This window comes from Meles meles, chromosome 20, assembly GCF_922984935.1.
Source record: "Meles meles chromosome 20, mMelMel3.1 paternal haplotype, whole genome shotgun sequence".
Taxonomy (NCBI): domain Eukaryota; kingdom Metazoa; phylum Chordata; class Mammalia; order Carnivora; family Mustelidae; genus Meles; species Meles meles.
In genome coordinates this window covers 42,123,550-42,147,373 of record NC_060085.1, presented here as the reverse complement: position 1 = coordinate 42,147,373, position 23,824 = coordinate 42,123,550, and the positions used below count along the sequence as shown (strand labels likewise).

The 23,824-nt window shown below is 38.2% G+C and overlaps 1 protein-coding gene across 1 annotated transcript in view; it reads left to right on the top strand.

Annotated features, from left to right (window-relative positions):
* CNTN3 (contactin 3) overlaps window positions 1-23,824 on the top strand; it is a 349,115-nt gene that overhangs the window by 247,043 nt on the left and 78,248 nt on the right. The window contains exons 11-12 of the mRNA XM_045992376.1: window positions 888-1,038; window positions 23,332-23,459. Of these exons, the coding sequence (XP_045848332.1) occupies window positions 888-1,038; window positions 23,332-23,459 (279 nt within the window). The remainder of the gene's footprint in view (window positions 1-887; window positions 1,039-23,331; window positions 23,460-23,824) is intronic.

The following is a 23,824-nucleotide window of genomic DNA, read 5'->3' as shown; positions in this document are numbered from 1 at the left end:
AACGATACATTATTATGTATCTTGCATGTTCAGGTATTGTTTCAGGATCAGCACTGTGTGCATTATTAGCATATATAAGGTTCTCTACATATTTTTATGTTTAATGGGATACTGTAACATTAATGTAGTAATTCCTATTATATATTTTTCCAACAAAGAAGTTAAACCTAACCATGAAAAATTTTATAATAGATCTTGATAATTTTTATGCAAAAGAATAATAATTCCGTATTCAGCCTTCATTCTACAGACATTTACTGAGCACCTACTGAGTGCCAGACACCGTGCCACGAGCTGAGTCTCAGAAATCACAGGAGAGACTGACTCTATTGTTGTCTGATAGAACTAACTTTCAAGAACTTTCTGTGATAAATGTCTTTCTAATAGCTCCCGATTGAGCTATTTTAAAACTTCACAGTAAACTGGGGGCTTGGGTGGCTCAGTCAGTTAGATGTCTGCCTTTAGCTCAGGTCATGACCCCAGGGGCCTGGGATGGAGTCCCATGTCAAGCTCCCTGCTCTATGGGAAGTCTGCTTCTCTCTCTGCCTCTCTCTTTCTCTCTTGCTCTGTCTCTCGTGATTTTTTTTAAAAAGTCTTAAAAAAAAAAAAAACTTCACAATAAACTTCAAAAATTCCTATGTAAGGTAGTCATCCCAAGATTTAGAACTTCCTAGAAAACACAGTAGTAGGAATTAGTTTTTATGCCCCAAAATCCTGTGAGTGGTGCCCAGTCAATTAAGTAAATCAAGTACTGACATCTGTGTGTTGGGAAACTTTCAAAGTGGTTATAAATTCAACCTTGGAACTTCCAGGAATTTTAAAATATTAAATTCTAATTTATTTAATAAATAATAAATTATCATTCTCTCATCTTTCTTGCCTTTCAGCTTCTGCTCCAGATTTTTCAAAGATGCCAATGAAAAAGCTGATTCAGGTACAAGTGGGCAGCATGGTCAGCTTGGACTGTAAACCTAGAGCCTCCCCCAAACCACTCTGTTCATGGAAGAAAGGAGACGTGATCGTGCAGGAGAATGAAAGGTATTTTGTTGTCCAAAGTAATGGTGATTTGCTTTCTTCTTACTTTCCCTGGTGTGTCAAACTAGATTTTCAGTATGAAACTAGTAGAATACAAGTTGTTGAAGAATGAAGACGGTAGTGTTTTTGGTTCTGTAATACTCTCTGAAGGTAGTAAGCAATTTTTGAAACCTATATTTTTAAAGATTTTATTTATTTATTTGAGAGAGACAGCGAGATAGAGAAAGAGCCTGAGTGAAGAGAGGGGCAGAGGGAGAGGGAGAAGCAGACTCCCCGCTGAGCAGGGAGCCCAACGTGGGGCTCCATCCCAGGACCCTGAGATCGTGACCTGAGCTGAAGGCAGGTGTTTAACTGACTGTGCCACCAGGGCACCCCAATTTTTGAAATCTAAAAAGAGATAGATATACCATCTGTCTTCTTCCCATACAGAATACCTTATTTTAGCAAAGATTTCCCTTCTCAGCCACCTGGTTAGACTCAAAATAGAATGATGAAATTTCAGTCCCGGACCCAGGTGAGCCCATATCCTAGACAAAAAAGAGAAGATATAATGAGAGCATATGCCAAATAAATACCAATGTTGCTGTAGCTTTATACTGAAATAATTTAGCATTCCTGGTATTAGTTTAAGCAAAGGCTTTCTTGGTTTCCTGATTGTCATAATAACATTTAAAATGAGGAGGAAGAATGAGGCTTACAGGTTCTGCCTATAGACGCAGACTGCCTGGGTTCAATTCATTTTGCCTTTTACTTTTACTTACACAATGAAAAGTTTTATTTCCTTGACTCCTTTTCTTATTTTTTTTAAATTAATTTATTTATTTGTTCTAGAGAGAAAGAACACAAGTGGGGGGAGGGGCAGCAGGAGATGGGGAGAGAGAATCCTCAAGCAGACTCCCCACTGACCATGGAGCCTGATTTGGGGCTCCATCCAAGGACCCTGAGATGACCACCTGAGCAGAAATCAAGAGCTGACCCCTTAACTGACCGTGCCACCCAGGCGTTTGAGAAACCTGTCGTTTTCTCATTTTTGATGTGTATGAAGATATTAGTGTGTTAAGGGGATCGTTAGCCAGATGAACTATATAAATATCCCTACAGCCCTTAGGTCACTATGTGGTGATGAGTAAACATAAATACTAGCTATTATTATTTATTGAGCACTTAACGACGTGCCAAGTATTATGCTCAGAGCTTGTGATAAATAGGGTCTTGACCCCAAAGGCATCCATGTCCTTATCCTGTAAACCCATGATTATGTTACATACATGACAAATGAAAACAATTCAAGTTGAAGATGAAATTAAAGTTACTAAGCAGATGACTTTAAGATAGGGAGATGATCCTGGATTATGTGGCTAGGTTCCCAGTAACCATCTGAACACTTGTAAGGGAAAGAGGATGGCAGAAGCATTTGTCAGAGCTGTATGACAATTAAGGATGAGGCAGGAGACATTTCAAACTTCAGAGGGACTTCATTTGCTATTTCTGGCTTTGAAGATGGTGGAAGGGAGCCACGAGCGAAGGATTTTAGATGACTTTCTAAGGTGGGAACAGCCCTCAGTTGACAGCCAGTAAGGAAAGCAGGATCTTAGCCCCATAGCCACAGTGAACTGAATTCTATCAGCAACCTCAAGGAGCATTTACTAATTCTGAACCTTCCCAAGGAAGGAACCCTCCCAAGGAACATAGCCCAGGCGGTACCTTGATTTTGGTCCAGTGATACCTGTACTGGACTTCTGATTTCCAGAACTATATAATAATAAACCTGTGTTATTTTAGGCCAACTTACTAAACTTACAGTAATTTATTATAGAAGCAGGAGGAAACTGATGCAGAAGTCTACATCATCTACATTATCATTATCTCTTTTAAACATCCCTGGAACTCTATGATGTATTGTAGATCATATTACCCTCTCCATTTTACTAATGAGAAAAACAGAACTTTGATAATATAATTTGCCTCAAGTCACATAGCCAGGCTTTTAATCCGAGTCTGACTCTAGACATAACCGCTAAGCATTTTCCCTGCCACATTTTATATAGGGAGTCCAGAATTTTTGAGGTGGTCTTACCCTTTGCAGTCATGGAGTCCAAATTACTCTTTCTGGAGATGAGGGAACACAAACAATTAAACCCTAGGCCAAGAAACGTGGATTTCCTTTTTCAAAATTATAGCATCTTATTGCAGACAACCAAGTTGAACTGCTTGTATATTACCAAGACACCAAGGTATTTTTTTAAAAAAAGATTTTATTTATTTATTTGACAGAGATCCCAAGTAGGCAGAGAGGCAGGCAGAGAGGGAGTGGGGGAAGCAGGCCCCCCACCAAACAGAGAGCCCTTCACAGGGCCCGATCCCAGGACCCCGAGACCACAACCTGCGGTGCCTGGGTAGCTCTGTGGGTTGAGCCTCTACCAAGGTATTTGTGTGAGTTGGTATGACAGCACCACTTGCTGTTCCTCCCATATTTAATGGGAGACACTTCCATTAAAAGACAGCCACAGCAGGATGACGAGGCAGAGTTGTGAGCTGAGTGGTTAAACACAATCCAGCTAAATGTTGGGCCTCACAGAATGGATTTCTGGAACAGGAAGTTAATTAGTGATTTGGGGTTTAATTTTGTAAACCAGTTGAAACAAAGGTAGGCTTGTGGCACACATTGGTTAATTGTGGCTCTACTGGAAGTGAAGTCTTCTATAACTGCTGACTTTTTGTGTTCAAAAAGTTTTAAATAGTTTTAACTGTTTACATACATTAAATAGTGGTTAAATCCCAAGGACTTCAGTGCTTTCCACAATAATAAACCCACTTGTCCTCACAGTAGTGCCTATAGGAGGCAGAGGTTTTTAATCTTAATTTCGAAAGTGGATAAGAAGATTAAGAGTTTTAGCTACAGGCACACAAGGAGGGATTTACTCCCACATTATAGAGTAATGGGGTAATACAGGAAAAAGAAGTATAAATTCTGGAATCTCGTCTGGGGTTTCTGACTTAGCCACTTTCTACCTTGGTGCCATTAGGTCCCTTATGTAACACATTTGAGTCTTATTTTCCTCATTCATGAAAGAGGTCATAATTCCTGCCTTACATAGTTGCTCTAAAGTGAGCATTTAGCCTAATGTCTGATATTTGCAGAGACACTGATGAGTAAGAATAAAGATATATTTCTAATAAAATGTTGAAAATAACAGTGGCTGAGAAAGATAGAAGTTTTTTGCTTTTTAGTTGGGTGGCTCATTAACTGATTCATGTCTCTAAAGGTAGGCTGTTAGGACTGCCTGGAATCCAGAGTGTTCAGGGACACAGACTCCTTCTATCATGCTGCTCCACTGTCTTCATATCCTGAATCAAGATGACTCCCTGGGCTTTAACTTCTCAGTGTTATCTCCCAGTAACAGGAATGAGGAAGATAGAAATCAGGATATACTTCTTTCCCTTTTTAGGAACTTCCCAGAAGTTCCATACAATAATTTCTTTTATGCCCTACTGGATAGAAATTAGTTCCCAGGCCAAACTTAAATGCAAGGGAGGCTCTCAGGGGTCTCAAAAAGGCACTAATCCCATTCATGAATCACCCCCCCCACCCCGCCTCTGCTCATGACCTAATCACTCCCAAAGGCCCAACTTCCTAATAGCATCACACTGGGGATTACGGTTTTACTTATGAATTTTGAGGAGACCCAAACATTCAGTACATAGCACGAAGTCTGGTGGTTTGGATTTTGCTTTTATCTCTTTGGACAGCAAAAGCACTAATGAGCTAGAGGCTTGAAGCTTAGGGAAAAGGCTGTTAGAGGCAATTATTGCACAAGTTGTACTTTTGAATCTTCTCCAAGTTCATGTGAAATCAGAGTGGGTCTTGGCCATCACTTGGCAGCGAAAGCCCCATGTCTGTCCCTCTTGACTTGGTCGGCAGTCTTACACCAAACTGGGGAAGCACTTTAAATGATAGATTTATTGTGGTGGTTCAGTCAACTTAAAACATGTAGATTCAAATCAAATTTGGGGAACAGATGAATTTATTGGCACATTTGAAACTGTAAGAGAAGACAAAATTTTGGTAGGGTATTTATGGCAAGATTTTAAATATGTTAGCTTTTTAGGTTTGTTTTTGTTTTTTATATGAACTTGGTTTGTCCATGAATGAGAAACTTGTAGCGAGGAAAGCTTTCTCCACCCTAGTGTAGGGAATGCTGGTGGCAAATAAACTTGATTAAGCCAACAAATGCATGTTCTTTATTATGTAAAGCCTAAATCAGAAAAAAAGTAATGTTAAATTGGGGGAAAAAAGTCTAAGGGTTTAAGATGTCCTAAAAATGTATAAGCTGATAAATAGGTCTACTATGTAAATCACACAATACATTTGAACAATTATAATCAACCCGGTTTGTAAGTTTTTATATCAGCACCATACCAGCTTTGTAATTAATGCATCAGCGATAGTAGTGGGGATCTAAGTCAGTGAGTCACCTAAATTACAGAATAGTTTTGAAGAAATCAGTGTTCCTGCTTGAGGTCCAGAGAGCATTTCAAGCTAAGGTAATAGGGGAATTACCTCCCAGTAGAGGTCTTAGAAAAGCTGCTCTGAATAGATAAGATCTTATAATCAGGAATCAGTAATGATTCCTGAGGTCTCAAAAGCAAGTGCTCATTCATTCGTTGGAAAATATTTTGAGTACCTACTCTGTGCTAGGCACCAGATATTTAATTTTTTATCAGACAAGTCCCTGGATATAAAGATTAGCAACACAGAGCAGTTACAGTAAAATTCGACTGGGAAACTACAGTATATTCCGTGATTACCAGAGAAGTCCCCATCTACAGATTAGGGATCCGGGCAGGTTTTCTGGGGAATGTCATCTGTACAAAAAGAATTGAAAGGTGACTAGAGTTTACTGAAGAAGAACACTTCAGGCAGAGGAAGAGGATGTGGAAAGGCCCAGAGCAAAGGGTGGCTTATGAACTTGAGTAGCTTCAGGTTACTTCAAGTGTAAGGTGCCTTGTGAGGGTGGATGCAGACAGCAGGGCTGCAGATGTGAGCAGGGATCTTACTGGGAAGGACATGGAATCCAGATCAAGAAGCCTAGGCTTTATTCCACAGGCACTGAGGAGCAACAGAGTAAAATCAAAGTAGCAGAATTAGAAGATCAAATTTAATTTTGGTATGTTCTTTGGAAGAAGATCACAATGGGGGCAATGGGGAACATGGATTGGAGTGGCAGAAAGACTTGAGGCAAGAATTTCAATCAGTAAAAATTCACCGATCTGAACAAGAGAGTATGGTAGGCTGAAGTAAAGAAATGGCAATGAGAAGGGAGAGAAGTACTGAGGAATTAGAGAAGGGGTTAAGTTCATAGGACCCAGGAGTTCATTAGATTAATGATCTGAAGAAACAAAGAGTCAAGGCTAAATCCTAAATTTCCACCTTAGACATCAGGGAGCACAGTAGACCTATTCAGTGAGACAAGCAACATTACAGAAAGAACAGAGTAAGCACAAATATAAGTGCTATTTGGGATTGTTGGTATTTGAAATGTTTATTGAAAACCGGCTGAATATATGAGCATACAGGGGTTGACCAAATGACTTTGGAATTCAGGAGAAAGGCTTGAGCAACAGATAGACATTTAGGTGTTCTGAGCATGACATCTTAGCTGAAACCGTGGCACTGAATAGAATCGTATTGGAAGGTATGTAGCACTAAATGGTAAAGGGTCAACACCTTATCTCTGAAGCTTATGGAAACTAAAGTTATGGGGTATAGGAAGCCTGTTTTTATAGTCTCAGATAAATGGCAGACAGTCTTAATTTGTAAGTAATCAATTTACTAAGTAAAGGTCAATATTAAGTCACCTAGTGTGCAAATATTCTAATCTTTGAAATTACTAGCATCTATGTGGAGCAAAGTTGCTATTATTGTTTGCTTTTTCTTTTTGTTTTGTATTTGTATCATCCACTGCTGAGAAAAGTTGTTGTGCTTTTTCCCCCCCTTGCAAGAAACAGGTTTTCTTAATATAAACAGAAATGCCCTGCCCCGTTGAATGTTCAGTGGTAGTACTCCAGCTGTCAGTGTTTTAGTGTTTTTTTTTAATTCATTCATTCATTTGCTTATAATCCACATATTTTCAAAAAAAGGCTGGAATTGAAATAGGATTTTTTTTTCTCCTTTAAGCAAAGTAAAATTGGAAAAGACTCTAGAGAATGCAAGCAGGCATGGTATTCAAGAGGAAATAGCCAGTTGGCATATTTTAAAGAATGTTTAGCTTTTCTCTATCACTTAGTGGTACTTACAATGCATTAGCCAATTATTTTTAAAAATGGGGCTTTCAGTTGAATGGTATTACTTATAATAGTAAATATTTTATTGCAATAGCCTCAATTTGAAAGAATCAAAGAATGGCCCATTACTTCTAATTAAACACATTAAAATTGTTTCAGATGTTCTCGGCAGCATTTAATATTATAGAAATTTAAATGCTTTTTAAGGAAAGAAATAGTAAAGATTTTTTCCAAATATTAATACCCATAATCCACACAATACTTTTAAAATGTATTAACCAATTCTTAACATGCTTTTTACATATAGTTAAGAAACTGGCTTTGAAAATGCAGTAAGAATTATATTCTGTATCAATCCATTTATATGACTGCTGAAAAAAGCACAGCTTTTGGGACAGAAAATAGTGATCACTGTTGCCAGAGTGGCTGGAGGGGCTGACTATTTAAGGACATGGGGAACTTTTAGGCGTGAGGGATTTGTTCTAGATCTTGACCATAACAGTGGCTGCATGACCACATTAACTTATTAAAACTAACAGAACTGCATACCAAAAAGGGTGAATCACACCATAAATAAATTATATTTTATTATTTAAGCAAAAATTCACATGCCATCTTACATTAGCTTCATCCCGAATTCATGAGTAGCTTCACAGGGAAATTGAAGGGCTCAAGAAATGCTCCTAACAGGTCCCTTTTGCCTTCTGTGAAACGTCAGCTAATTCCATGACAGCACTGAGAAGCAGAATTGAAACTTTTGCCAGTAACCAGAAGAATTCTGTCAGAGCAAGAACCACTTGGCATTTCCACCACTGCTACCACGAGTCACTACAGTCTTGCTCTGTAAAGATGTGTCTAGGAGCGATGTGACTATCCAGCAAATCTGTTAGATGGCACTGCCTCTTGTCTCAAGCTATTAGATGAAGAGCGAGGATTCCTTTGCCAAAGTTTCTGTCTTTATTCCTTCCCCATTTCCCCCCACATTTCTTGGCTCCTCTCTGTCTAATACAGTTGAGCCTGGCTTTGTTGTTGTTGTGGTTTCATAGTGTTCAAAATGCTGCTCCCTTCTCTGTCTGCCTTCTTTTGCCCCCTTTCACCCAAAGAACTGGATTCTGTTATCTTCCCTGTCATCCTCCGTCTGCCATCAAAACAGCTGTTACCGCACAGCTACCCAACAGGTATAGAAGCTCAGAGCATTTCAGTTAATCTACCCTTGGGCAAACAGCTAAGATCTTGGGTAATTCTTTATCCCTGTACTTTTAGGTCCAAATTAATCTTGAAACGATGAACTTAGAAGATCAAAGGAGAATTTTATTTAATGTGTGTAGTATTGCCCCTTTTAGGACTTGGATATTAGTTGAATAGAGATTGACATCCTTGCTCCCTCTACAGAGAAGATACTCATCCTGTCCACTTATTTTGTCTTTATTCAGCAGTGGGAGCCGTGCCCAGCACTGGGAATACACAGATGAATACAAAACAGCAAGAGCCCTTAAGGAGCCCAGTCCTAGTACATTCACAGTTTGCAAAAGGTAGCCATGGGGTAGACTATATGATCATGGTGATCATATAATTTATTCTATAAATTGAGATATTTTGAAGGGAAAGGGGGAACGGCTAGCAATTAACCTTCAAGACAACACAAATAAACTGTACTGGTCTGAGGAAACTGGACACTGCTCCCTTGTCTAAAATGGGGATGTCCAGAAATGAGTAAGAAACACAGAGAAAAGATGCTGTCCCAGCCTTGGGACCTGGGAAAGCAGCTCCACAGAAAGAGAGGCATCTTACAGGACGCAACCCTGGAGCTGTGTTCTGAAGGATCTATAAAATCTAACAGAGCAAAAGAGTAGGGAAAACACCATCTGAACAAAATGGTGGACGGCATAGACAGAGATGAATCGGGTTATTTATTCTAACTGTGTCTTTACTAAAGTCCCTATATGATCAGGAAAATAAGGAGACCTGACCTGAGTTCTTTTCCAGAGAGAGCACCATCCCCCTCTCTCAGAGGACGTGAACATCGGCTGATCATTTTTATCAAAGGGGAGATTGAGAAACCTCAGTAAGTATGCAGCAGTCTCAGAGAGTAGGGAACAGCCCCCTTCCCTGTCTGGGTTCCCTAACCCCCACCTCCATTTCTCTCATGCTTCCAGCTGTAAAGAAAAGAGAAAAGGGTGCATTTGCTCCTCATATCCTGTAGCCTATGAGAAGATTAAGCTAGTATTTAACAATGAAGATAATCAAGAGAAGAATCAATGCAATCCAGACTTTCAGGTTGGCATAGGGCTCTCAGGAAGCCATCCTAACCACTTCCTGTTTGCCATCCCCCACCCTTCAACCACCAGCACATGCTTAGGGAGCTTCTCCCATTAACCACAGCCATCTAAGTTTCTGTGTAGGTATTTGTGTCGTTATTGACATGAATCATTTATGCCTATTGGCATGCAGCATACTAAGTACTGTGGACATGGTTTGCTGTGTCAGATGAAGCCAAACGTAGGTTTGATTTCCTTCTTGACTTAATTTTAACAAAGCATCAGAATCAGAAAGGTGTGGGTTGGATCGCGACACTTTGCTTACCATGGAGGTGGAGCAAGGCCCATTATTTAACCTCTGAGTCTCATTTTCTTATTTGTGAAATGGGGTCTTACTGCAAAGTTAGCCAGTCTGTTAGGTGGTATTTTCTTGGCACATACTCTTAGCAAAGGTTGGACAAAAATACTAACCTTCCCTGACAAGTCAAGAAAGGACAGAGTTTCCTTTGGAAAAATGATGTCCAACTCTGTCCCTGCTCCATTTCTCTCACATTTCTTTATCTCAGGGGACTCGAGCTGCGAAGATAAAAATAGGTGTGTGTGTGAAGCATTTCTTATAGTGGCTTCTGGATTTGGATATTCTGCTCATGCTACTTTTAGTATTAACTGTTTTCATCATGTTGCTCAGATACTTTCGGAGTAACAAGACTGAGTTTAAAAGAAAAGTGAGTAAAGACTTTTGTTTTTTACAGCTCTTAGCTGAGTTTTCCATTATGTCAACCTCCCAAAAGAAATAAATTTTACCTAAATGTTATTAAAGAAATTGCTGTTTTCTTTTTTTGAAAGATTTTATTTATCTGAGAGAGAAAGAGAAAACACCAGTGGGGGAGGGGCAGAGCAAGGAAAGGGACAAGCAGGCTCCGTGCAGAGCATGGAGCGCAGTGCAGCCGGTCCCAGGACCCTGAGATCATGATCTGAGCCAAAGTCAGATGCTTAATTGACTGAGTCACCCAGGCACCAAGAAATTGCTGCTTTCTTCTTATTCTTTTTTAAGATTTGATTTATTTATTTGTCAGAGAGAGAGAGAGAGGGAGCACAAGCAGGGGAAGCAGGAGGCAGAGGGAGAAGTAGGCTCTCCGCTGAACAAGGAGCCAGGTGTAGGACTCAAGCCACCCAGGCATCCCAGAATTGTTGCTTTCAAAAATCATATCAGCTAAATTTTGCAAATGACCATGTGGTTCTTAAACTCATATTTCAAGTTTGATTTTTATGAATTATTAAAGGTAAGGCCACTTTAAAAAGTATTTTGTCAGTGTCATGATTTTGGTAGGGCATAGCTGGTTAATGAATTTCGATGTGCTGGACATTGGAATTGACTTGAAGCCCATTCCTTGTTAGAACTGGGTAATTAATTCATACCCATACTCAGAGTATATGTTGTTTTACTTCCTGGGTGTGTTCACCCATACCCCATCTGTTTGGTCATAAAGCATTTCTCACTCAAGCTGCAAAATTCCACACATGCTTACCTACAGCCCAATCAATGTTCTGTATCCCTGTTTTTACTGAAAATTGAAAGAAAAAAATATATATATTAATGCTATTGTAGAAACCTGTATTATCATCATATACTACCTTTGCTTTTTTTTTTTCCTGATAATGTGTTTAAGATAGGAAAAATCAGATGCTTTCTCTCAAAGTAAGGATATTGACTCTTTTAACACTATCAACTTAGAGGACAAGGGTACATACCATTGCCTTTTGAACAAATTTTAAGAGAAAGGAGAAACGGACAGAATTCTTATTTTATCCTGGCTTTTTTGCTCTTATAATTTCCTCTGGCTGGATATCTTTTCTCCTCAACCTAGAAAACCCAAACTCATCCCTCAAGGTCCGGCTTATTGTCGCTCATGGTGGAACTTCCCCCAAACCCAGTGGAGCGAGATTCATTGCCCTTTCTTCTGCTTTACCCGTGTGGTTTCTTAATCTAATTGTGTCACCTAACACGGTGCATTATAACTGTTTGTGCAGAAGGCCATCTTCCCTGGGTTCTCAGAGAGCCTTTTGCTTATCTATCCTGATCGCCTCAGGCTCTGCTCCATACTTGTTTGTTCATTTCAACATTCATTTATTCCTCAAATATTTAACATCTACATTTCCCATTAACTATTGTTGCATAGCAAATCACTGTGAAAGCCAGCGGTGTAAAAACAGTCACTTTGTTAGGTTTCACTGTTTTGTGGGTCAGAAATTGGGAAAAGGCTCAGCCATGAGATCATAATCTATGATCTGTTACATAAGTTCTAATGAGTTGGTACTAGGTATTAGCTCAGCTTGTCTCCCATGACTGTAGTCGGGTAGTGGCTAGAGCCGGAGCAGCCAGGAGCTGGCTGTTCCCTGTGTGTTCTCTTTGGCAGCCCCAAGCCCTTTCCATGTGGTTTCTCCACGTGGGCTAATTTATGCTTCCTCACAGCATGGTGTCTCTAGGGATTCGAAATGTTTACAAGGCAGCTAATGTGGTTCCTGAATAAATATTCAAGGTAGCAAGATGGAAGGTGAGTCGCCTAGGCTCAGAAGACCCAACAGCCCACTTTTCTAGCATTACACTTGTTATTAAGGAATCCCCAAGCTAACCAGATTCACAGGGAAGGAAATTAGACTCTGCCTCTTGATGAGAGAGTAGCAAGATTCTAGGGGAGCAGGTAGGATGGGAAATCTAACTGTGGCCACCTTTGTGAAGTGCAATCTGGCATACCTCCCACATGCCATGCATTGCGCTGGGCTCTGAGGAAATCACACGAACAGGACACAGTCCTGTTCCTTCTTCATGGGATTTACAGAAGGGAAATACAGATAAGTTGAAAAAATCCTTGTAGAAGTTGCAGAAGGGAGAGGCAGAGTACATAATTTTAAAAAGATAATTTCTTTAGCCATAAAGAAAAAATATATATATAATTATATACAATTTAATTTTTTTAAGGCCTCATTAAGGAAGTAACTTTGGAGCAGAAAACCAAATGGCAAGAAGCAATGCCTCATGCCAGGAATTGGGAGATGTGCCTTCCAGGAAGACACCCCAACAAGAACAAAGGCCAGAGATGGGGATGAGATCAACTGGTTTGAGAATGAGGAGGAAACCAGTGGCACTGAGGTGTGATGTGTATAGATCAGGAGAGGAACAAAATATAAAGCCTAAGGGGAAAAAAATAAGCAAACCAGTGAATTAAATATGAAGTCTCAAAGATAGGATCCTTAAAGACCATGATAAAAATGTTGGATTTTATTTTAGATAGAGTAAGACTCATTGGAGGCCTTAATGCAAATGTGTGGCACGACCTGGTTAAAAGAGAACAATGACTGAAGTACAGAGAGAAGGGTTGAAGAAAGAAAGGAAGAGAGTGGAAATCTGGTTAGGAAGCAATTTGTAGATGGCAGGACAAGATTGACTGGAGGCTTGATTTAGGGTAACAGTGGGTGAAATGGAGAAGAAAAGATACCATGTATTTTGAAGATAGAGTTGGATAAATTTGTACCTTACTTATAAAAAAATTCCTACCAAATGATCACATTTTATGGTTCATTGTACATGAACTATAGGTATGCCCTCAGCCATTAGATTGTGTCTTCAAAGGGAAGGGGCTAGTTCTTACTCTTATTTTCCAAAACACGTAGTGCAATTTAAGTCCTCAAAAAATACCTATTGAAGTGAATTTCATTCTTTTCTGAGCAGTTTCCATTTCTTAAAAATACCTATTAATTTCTTTATCTTTTTTTAAGTAGGCTCCATACCTAGCATGGAGCCCCGTGTGGGGCCAAACTCACAACCCTGAGATTAAGACCTGAGCTGAGATCAACAGTCAGGTGTAACTGACTGAGCCACCCAGGCACCCCTATAGTTTTCTTATTTAATTTAGCACAACAGTTTCTTGAAAATATACAAAAATTGGCTTTCTAAATAAATTTCTACTTGAGGCTTTTTATTAAAAATTTTAGAAGTTCCTTAATTCTTGACCTCCCTGAACCTTTAACAGAAATAGAGGTAGAGATAGGTGGATGGATGGATGGGTGAATGGATGATTAAGTGAGGTGCCATTGCACTTCCATAAAAAAGGGAATAAACATGTGTTTCAGTAGTGATGGTTGCTGCCTCCCACATTCTGATGCTGGAAGGTGTTATTTATAATTTATGATCTGTTATATAAGTTCTAATGAGTTGGTACACTGAGTTAAATTTCTTACTGCCTAACAAACTTAAAAATAATTATTTTGCACTTTGATCTGTTTTCCACTTCCTGATTTATTTGTGATATTTTAAAATTCTATCTTAATGAAGATTTCATTGCTAGAGCAGTTTCTAAAAGAAGATGTGAATGATTGACCTTTTGTGAGTATGAAGTCCTGAAATCTGTAATTGAGATTGAATATGTAAAAATCTATCTTGTTTGGGAAAAAAATTATTTCCTGACCTTTTACATTCAAATACTAAAGAAATAGGCGTGTTTAACTTTACCTTTAAGATTTTATTAGGCTCTTTATTTTCCACAGTACTTACTTAATTGAGAAAATGGTAGTATTTTAAAGCTTGATATAAATTATATGTTTTTCTAGTACTTAAAAATATTGATACACTACTGTATTTATTATTTATTATTTCTTTATTACTCTAGGCTTATTTTAATAACTTGATTTGTCCTAGTTTATTTCATTTACACATGTCATGTTTCATTCCTGAAAGAACTTGAGACAGTTTATCAAAGTACACATGATTTACACACTGGGGAGAAAAATATTTTGGAGAAATCAAAGATGCCAGCATTCCACTTGCCTAGAATGTAAGTTATATTAATTAGGACAGCTTCAATTCTTATCAGGGAATCCTTACTGCCTCGTAGAGCATGATCCATAGTACATGCTCAGTAAATCCTTGTTGGATGAGTATCTGAGGGAAGTTTGCAAAACATAACCCACTGGATCCATTCATGTATTTGAGATGCACAATTTTGGCTCAGAGCTTTCTGCTAAAAATACGCAGATAAAAATACTGCCACTTACACAGTCCTTGATGCCCATAAGGTGAAATGAAACCATTTGATGAGGAGATATATAGCTCTCCCTAGGCATAAAAATGCAAATATGTATATCCAAATCCAATAGATTGTCATGAAGAGAACATTGAGTAATGTAGTACTAACAGTCCACATTCTTTTTTTTTAATTTTTTTTAATTTTTTCCATTTTATTTATTTTTTCAGCGTAACAGTATTCATTCTTTTTGCACAACACCCAGTGCTCCATGCAAAACGTGCCCTCCCCATTACCCACCACCTATTCCCCCAACCTCCCACCCCATATGAGGACATGGAGGAGAAGAATCTATGAAACAAGATGGGATTGGGAGGGAGAGAAACCATAAATGACTCTTAATCTCACAAAATAAACTGGGGGTTGCTGGGGGGAGGTGGGATTGGGAGAGGGGGAGCGGGCTATGGACATTGGGGAGGGGAGGCGAACCATAAGAGACTATGGACTCTGAAAAACAACCTGAGGGTTTTGAACAGTCCACATTCTTACAATATATACAATGACGTCTTGGAGCGCTTGGGTGGCTCAGTCAGTTAAGCATCTGCCTTTTGGCTCAGGCCATGATCTCAGGGTCCTGGAATGGAGCCCTGAGTTGGGCACCCTGCTCAGCGGGCAGTCTGCTTTTCCCTCTCCCTGTGACCCTCCCCACCATTCATGCTCATTCTCTCTCAAATGATTAATCTGAAAATTTTTTTTTAAATATAATGACTTCTCAGTGAGTATTAAGGTGTTTTTTTTCCTTATTCTTTGCAATCCAAACATAACTTCGAGTATTAAGACTTAAAGCTCTTGAGAAAGAGGTAGGTCACATTCTTCTAGTTAATTTTCCATGCGTATTATTTCTCAAGTGTATGTTTTTAGTGAGCTTGAAAGAGAAATTGTCTGAAGGTTATGTCTGGTGTCAGGAATGTAGGATCCACAGAAGGGGCTGCTGTGAAAATAGAGAGTCAGTGCTTATAGAGTCAGTTGAACTAATATCATCTGACAAACATTATAAATAAATAATATTATGATATCTAACATAATAATAAATTATTAATTAGATCAGTTTGAATCAATTTAATTATATTATTATAAATAATATTAAATTATAATATTTATTTATAATATTATGAATAATAAATATGTCATCTGATTAAAGGTGTGGTCGCTCACCAGAACCTGTGTGAATAGACAATGATCATGCCTCTGCATGGAGGGAGGACAAGAAAAGTGCAGATTGTTAGGCCTGAGATTTTTCTCAGAAAACATTTTGGGACCCACCCAAGGTTATGAATGAACATGTGCCCATGACTCTACATTCTTGAGGGGTGTGACATGACTACCCTTTCTTTTTTTAAGTGAGGTAATAGTTGGCACACAATGTTACCTTAGTTTCAGGAGTGCAACATGGTAATTCCACAATTCTGTATGTTACCCTACTCTGGCCGCAAGCGTAGCTACCATCATTCACCATACAATGCTGTAACAATGCCATTTACTATATTCTTTATGCCATGCCTTTTACCCCTGTGACTTAAACCTTCTGTAACTGGAAGCCTGAACCTCCCACTCCTCTCTCCCCATTTTGCCCTTCCCTCTATACCCCTCCCCTCTGGCATCCACCAGTTTGTTTTCGCTATTTACATTACCACTCTATTTTTGCACAAGATAATTTTTAAGGAGCTAGTCACCAAATGTACACAGTCATCATGAGGGAAAATCTTAATAAGGTACATCTAAAAAGGCAAACACTGGAATATCCAGAACAAAAAGTTTTCGAACACAGTTTCGTTATCATTGGACGGGTTGAATTGCTAGTGGGAGTTGCCAGCCTGAAGCCCACAGAACCTTAGATGATTCAACTTGACTTGTATCACATTTGTTACTATTGTTTTGTGTGTCTGTGTATTTGTTATGCACAGAGTTCTCAAACTTCTCCCATATTCAAAGAACTCTGTATCCCTCTGTATACTGCAGAAATAAATGGCCACTTATACATGGATGAATATCTAAAATAGAAAATAATGTTGGAATTGGGATAATGGGGCCAGAATCATTCTGTCATGCAAGAACACAGTATCCAGACAGATGTTTTTTGGGCCACTCTTGGTTTGTGATAAAACCTTGTCCTCCTTTATGGAAGATTGCTTCTGAACCCTTCATATTTGTTAAGGTAACAAATGTGTATTGAAAAAAGACATGCCACCAATTTGTGGTTGCTCATATCCTTTAGCGTTTGGTAACTGTAGCTAAGGACTAATTCAAGGATATTACTCAGATTTATTAGATAAGTTGCAGAAATTGACTCAGGGATGGACAGAAAACTAAGTGGCTCTAGAAGTCCTGGAAGAAGGGATTGCACCATATTCTCAGAGCAAGTACTGGAATGAATGAACTAAACATCATTTTTGTTCTTTTTTCGCAAATAAAAGTTGAAAGAGGGAGAATCCAATAGGCAGAGTTGAGAATACTGTTACTCAAAGTGTGGTGCCCAGGGCCTCCTGGGTGCCTCATTTGGTTAAGCATCTGTCTCTGATTTTGGCTCAGGTTGGGATCTCAGAGTCCTGAGATGGAGCCCCACATCAGGATCCTTCCCTTTCTCTTTGGTGTCTGCCTTCCTATAGAGAATGAATGCATTTTGATGTTCTCTTTACCATGCAGTAAGAGACTTCACCCTTACAGGAAGGGCCTGGTTGTACACTTGAGCCAGTGTACTAAAGTCTGTCTGATTCAGCGATAAAATATCAAAAACCCATACTGCTCACTTAAGCAGTTTTAAATCAGCTTTATATATAGTTTATAAGTAGTAGAACTGACATTGTGATTCTCACTGATTTCACTTACGAGTCTCTGTCTCTCTCAAGCAGGAAAGAATAGTGTCAAAAATGGCGCCACTTTGAACCTTTATAACTAGTCCCTTTGAGGTTTTCTTTTAAATACATGAGGTATTAGAGAGTTGTTTTTTGTCTTGTTTGGTTTACTCCCTCATACATAGGAATATTTATCATTTTTGCAGATACTCCATTATATAAGGATTTAAATGTTTCAAATGGATTACCTCAGCCCCATGAATTACTTAGATGAGTAGTTTTATATAATAATTCAAATTGGAAATCCCCTCTTAGGGGCCTTTTGTTCTATTGACTTGAGTCCATTTTAGAAGAAAAAACAATCACATCACTGTTGTAAAAGAAACTGAACTCCAGATTTATTTGTCATGATAGACATGCTTTTGGAAAGATTTTTATAAAAGTAATGATTATGTCCTTTACTGTCGTTGATTCTTTTCTTATGAATATGAAGAAATGTTAATTGATATGGGAAAAGTACATTTCTCTAGGACCTCAGATGCCTGTTCCATGTAATCTATGTGTCCCAATCAAGTAACAATGCCTCATAGTATTAGCTTCGTGCTTACTCAAAAATAGGATAATTAACTGCTGAATCGTCTCTGCTCTGCCTCTCTTTTCCTTGGAGATTTGCCAACCAATAAATCACTAACCTAACACTGCTGAATTTATAAGACAAAAGCCCAAAATGGTATAGCTAAAAGAATGAAAATTCGAATATAATCTTCCTAAAGAGTGTGTGTACATTATCGTTGAACTCAAGGGGCAGAAGTTCTTTTCACCAAGCGTTTGAGGTTGAGTGGGAGCTGCAAACGAAAACATGCACTCCGTGCTCTTTTTCACTGACACTTTTCTCATGCATTTTCATCAATTTATATTTGCTTTTCTTAACTGCCATTATTTATCCTGTAATATATACATTGTGAGTACTTTTCTCTTACGGCTAATTGTAAGCATCCATCTCTTCGAATATGTACTCAGAAAGTGAAGTCCAAAATAGCCTTGTTATTTTCTATACAGCAGTTTAATCATTACGATCTCATGTGATTTCATCTCCACTGAGATGTGCTTCCTGAGAAAATGTCGAGTTGCGGCGTGTTTGTTAAAATTCAAGTTGAATAAATTACCGTAATATTCAGAACATAGGCAATGGTAAAACAATATATTCAGAAATCCTGCCTTGCATGCACAATAGACCACACTGTTCCCATTCTAAAACATATTGTGTTATTATGGATGGTTATGTGTCGTAAAGTACAGGTCAGTGTTGCCTAGATAGCAGTCAACTTTCTGAACAAACAGCTTTTCTTTACAGCCATAAATTCAGCGCCATCACTGCGTTACAGAACGGACCGTTCGAGCAGCTTAGAGCAATTAAGTTTACTTATCCCAAACTAACCATAGACTGCACAGAGTTAAGTAAAATAATTAACCTCCTTTACTATGAAAGGAAAGCCTGATAAAAGGAGATATGTAAAGGCATATTGTAAAACCGATCAAGGAGTCAAAAATGCCACAGTGATTTAAATTCTGCATGTTTCAAAGGAAACTGGAGTCCCACGTTTCTGAATGTTAATCTCATAAATCTTTGTTTAACTTTTTGTCCCAAGACTTAGAGACACTTATTGTTATCTACATTTTCAGCTCTATCCGTTTGCAGCAAAACATGTTCCCAGAAAGCTTAGAAAGCAATTTCATTTATACTGAAGTAGTATAAAATTTTCACTTTGGATCTCTGTAGGGAAGCATGGGTTATTTGAAGGTTTTCTTTTGAGAAACAATTACTCCATCCATTTACTGAATATTGTTTATTTTTATGTTGTGTGAAATGCCCTGTGGGCCTCTTAGATCTTACTGGAAGAACCAATTTAGAAAGAAAATACCCAATTAGTTCAAAATTTCACAATGTACAGAGTTGGCATTCTTTGAGAGTCAATATGTTTGTTTTGAGGTCTGTGTGATTCCTAAGTTGTTAGCCTTGTTTTTGAAGCTATTCCCCGTCTTGGCATCATCATAAAGATAGGTTTGCTCATTTACAGCTATTAAACCTCACGCCCTAAAGGTTTTGTCATTCTTCCAATATCCCTGATAGTTCTGTATTTGTTGTGGAAGGTTAACTGTTAGGCTAATTCATAAAATGTGAAGGTATCTGTAGTTGCCTGTCTCTGTTCTGTGATATCCAAATCAGAAGATCTGAGCTTGGGGTGAATATTTGTTCCGTCAACCAGAGATATTTTTACTTTGGTTTCATGCTTGCTCATCTTGGAAGTCGTCAGTTCCCACCTCCAGCCTCTATCTCAGACCAGATGAGGTTGCCTCACGATTTAAGTATCTTTAAGACCTTCTGATAACCATCTCCTAGCTTGCTTTCTTTACATATTAAAATCTCCAGTAAACTTTTTTTTTTCTACTAATAAAGGTAAGTAAAATTTATTGAGCAATGCTATGGGTCAAGACTTATCCTCTTTGAAGATCATGACCCCAAATTTTTACAGATAGGATTAGCAAACAAAATGGGTCAGGAGCATTGCCCTTGTTTGTACTCAGAGACTTTTCTCAGTAACGTTTCTCTCACTCACTCTCTTCCTTCCTCCTTCCCTGTCTCCCGACCTTTATCTTTAGTCTCTCCCTGTTTCTTAACTTCTTTCTTCATAGTAAAAGTACATTTGTTGTCCTCTTATCCTAGGAATTTCTAAATTCTCTTCATCATGACTTCTATTGCCTCTGCTTCCTTTTTTTCCACATATATATTTACACAGTTGATCCTTGAACAACATGGAGGTTAAGCGTGCCAACCCCATGCAAAGTAGAAAATCCCATGTAACTTTTGATTCCCCAAAAACTTGACTAAGAGCCTACTACTGACTGGAAGCCTTACCAATAGCTTGGTCAATTAATACATATTTTATATGTTGTATGTATTATAGACAATATTATTATAATAAAGTATTTTAGAGAAAAGTAAGTTTTACTAAGAAAATAATACATATACAATACTGTATTTAAATAATATGTGAATAAGTGGACCCATGCAGTTCAAACTCGGTTTCATGGGTCAACCATATGCATATACATGTGCGTACGTATAAATATATTTATATATGGCACATAAATAGGCATATATATGTGTGTATGTAGATACAGATATATGTGCGTAGTAGTCTGCACACCCTCTGAATTTGTTTTCTTATAATTTCTAAAATCCTCAGTGCCGTGCAATCTGTCTTCACTACTAATCCCTGTTCTGCTGTAGTGACTCTCTAGAGACATACAATCTTTTGTTCATTCAACAAGCATCAATTTTTGAATATTTACTCTGTCAGGAATGGTTCAAAGCTCTAGAAATCTAGTGGTGCGTAAATCAGACACTCTCAAGACACCCTCCCTACCTCCGGAGAGCTTACAGTCTCTGAGCTTACTAGAGGAGAAAATTAGTCAAATAAGCACACAAATGTTGTAATTGGCCAGTTGTCAAATGTTATAAAGCAGGCACAGAAGTTGTATCATCATTGACAGGAACACCTCATCTGACCCGTGGTTCAGGGAAGTGGCCAAAATCTGAAGGTTAAGTGCACATTAACCAGACGTAGGGAACAGTGTTCACAAAGGCACCAGGACAAGAAGAAGCATAAAAGCATTTGAAAGAAAGTATGTGTGAGTGGGGAAAAGCGAACAGGGGGTAGAATCACGAGGCTTCAGGAAATTAGAGAGAGGTGGGGTCCTGATGAGAAAATAGATCTCAGCCTTAGCCTGTAATCATTCTTCTCCTGTAGGCAGTGTGGTGCCAGAGAAGCGGTCTAAGCTGGGATTGAGGGTAATGGCGGAATTACATGATCAGACTTCCATTTCTTTCAGTTACTCCCCGTGTTTCTCAAAATAGTCTCCATGTGTGGAGTGTTTGGTTTGCATGTGTACCTCTGCAGGGTCTCCTCTTTCCACTGTTACAGCACACTCTCTAAGGAAATCTTTGTTCTCTGTGAAGCTAAGGTATAGAGATTTTTCTTTGATGACCTCTTTGAGAAAAGAGATCAATCAGCGGCCATTTCATACCCATCGAAGTGGTCAAGGTTCCATGAGGGGAATCAGATATTACACCTTTTTCACAGCTACCTAGGAAAGTTCTTGGAATTTGTAACCCTTGTACTTTGCCCCTCAAATTAAAACGAAATGTTCTGTGTCCCCTGATTAGCTTTCTAGGCCACTGTTCTCAAACCCTTTTGTTTGTCACATCTTGCATGGAGCACTGGGTGTGGTGCATAAACACTGAATCTTGGAACATAAAAAAATAAAATAAAATAAAAGCACCTTTTGATTAAGATAAAAAAAATAATCACATGAGCAACAAACATTCATGGATAATCTACCTGGGATGATGAGCAGGTCTCTGTGTGCTGGCTCTAATTACACCACTTTCTCACTCTGGAAAATGGAAGTAGGATTTGAGTGAAAGTGAATTACAGGTCATCAAAGGACTATATATGTATAGGTAATATAAAATACATTAAAAATACAGATGTGTAATATAAAATATGCATCTTGTATATTTTTGATATATAAACTCGGACAAATCACACTTTTGATACTCACCTCCAAATCTTGCATCAAGCAGGATAATACTTAGAAATTGAGTTGAGATCGTCCACTATAGTCTGATGCCCTTAGCGTCCTCCCTGTCTGTTGTAGAGCCTGAAAGTTGGAAACACTTATTAATCATGGTTTACATATATCATGTCATGCTGATGCAGGGGTTGGAAATCTTTTTAAAGAAGTTGACCTTGTCTTTGGATAGATTTGACACTCACATACCAAAGATATGAATCATACAAGATAAAAGACATCCTAAATGTTAAATGTATGGTATGAGTAGTAAAGATTTTAGGAATTCAAGGAAAGGGGCAATAATTATGGGTAGACAAGATGGGCCATTAAGATTTGTGGATCTGACTAATGATAGGGAAACCCTTTCTCATTTCAAATGATACTTCTTCTAAGAGGCATTTCTGAGGCACCCTATCATGGAAACACCCCTTATAGGTATTACTCTTTATTATATCACCCTGTTTGTTTCCTTCAGAGTACTTCTCAAATATCTGAACTTGGTTATTTATTGTCTGTTGCTCAATAGACTGTTAATTCTATGAAGGTGGAGATTTTCTATCTTGTTCACACTATAATCCCAGAGAGTCTCATAATGCCTAGCACATGTAAGACACTCATTTGTATCTCCTTAATTAATTAGTTAGGTATAAAAGCTTTAAGTACTTTAAGCATATGCTCAGCAACTCTAATGAAAGGTTCATTTGTATTGCCGATTCTTTGCAATAGCTCACAAGTGGCCATGAAGGTGTTATTTTGTAAAATTTGAATTTATATTGGGTCAAACGTGATTCTCCCAAGTTCGTTATGAAAGGAAAGAGTTTCTCAATTCTCATACACTGTTTCAAAGTTAAGGGAATTCATGACATGTCTATTTTCTTTTTTCTCCAAGCTGATAAGGTTAGCCCATCATGAACAATCTACCACACCATATATTTTTAGAAGGCATTTCACACTTATTTGATAAAGACATCCCTGAAAGTAGGTATAATATTAAATAATGGGGTTAAGTAATGCTTCATAAAAATGTCAAGAAAAGTTCAAATTGGTAGAGCATTTTCTCTTACTCAGCTGTGTGTATGTGTATGTAAATTTTATTTTAGTTGGCTTTATTCCCAAAGAGGCTAAGGACTGGTTTATCTAGCCATAGAAATCCTAGTTTAAGGTGACCGTTCTATTTGAAAATTGTTATTTAGGAAAAATGACTATTATACACTTATTTGTCTAATTTGTTTTTTTCTTTAGAATTTCTTTTTTAAAAGATGGAGGACTTAAAATAGCCAATGTGACTAAAGCTGATGTTGGAACTTACACCTGCATAGCAGAAAACCAATTTGGAAAAGCAAATGGCACAACACACTTGGTTGTTACAGGTAGGTATATTTCTTAAAGATTGCCTTATGTAGAGATGAACACTGTGGTATGTTATAAAGATCAAGGGAAAGGAACAGATTTTTTACAATATGCAGTACACTTTGAAGGTATAGAACCTGTTTCCACTGTTATTTTTAACAGGTGGAAGTCAAGAGAACAACTCTTAATATTTCTTCACATACCACAGTGTGCACCAGGGAACACATTAGTTATATGCTGGTATGATGGGCAGAAGAATTACAAATAGCATATGCCGATGATGAAATTTTATGGTATTCTATTATGTCAGATCTTTTGAATGCAGTCTTTCACAATATCATTGATATTTTCTGGAGATGTTTAAGTCCATGGAATAATCTTTGCT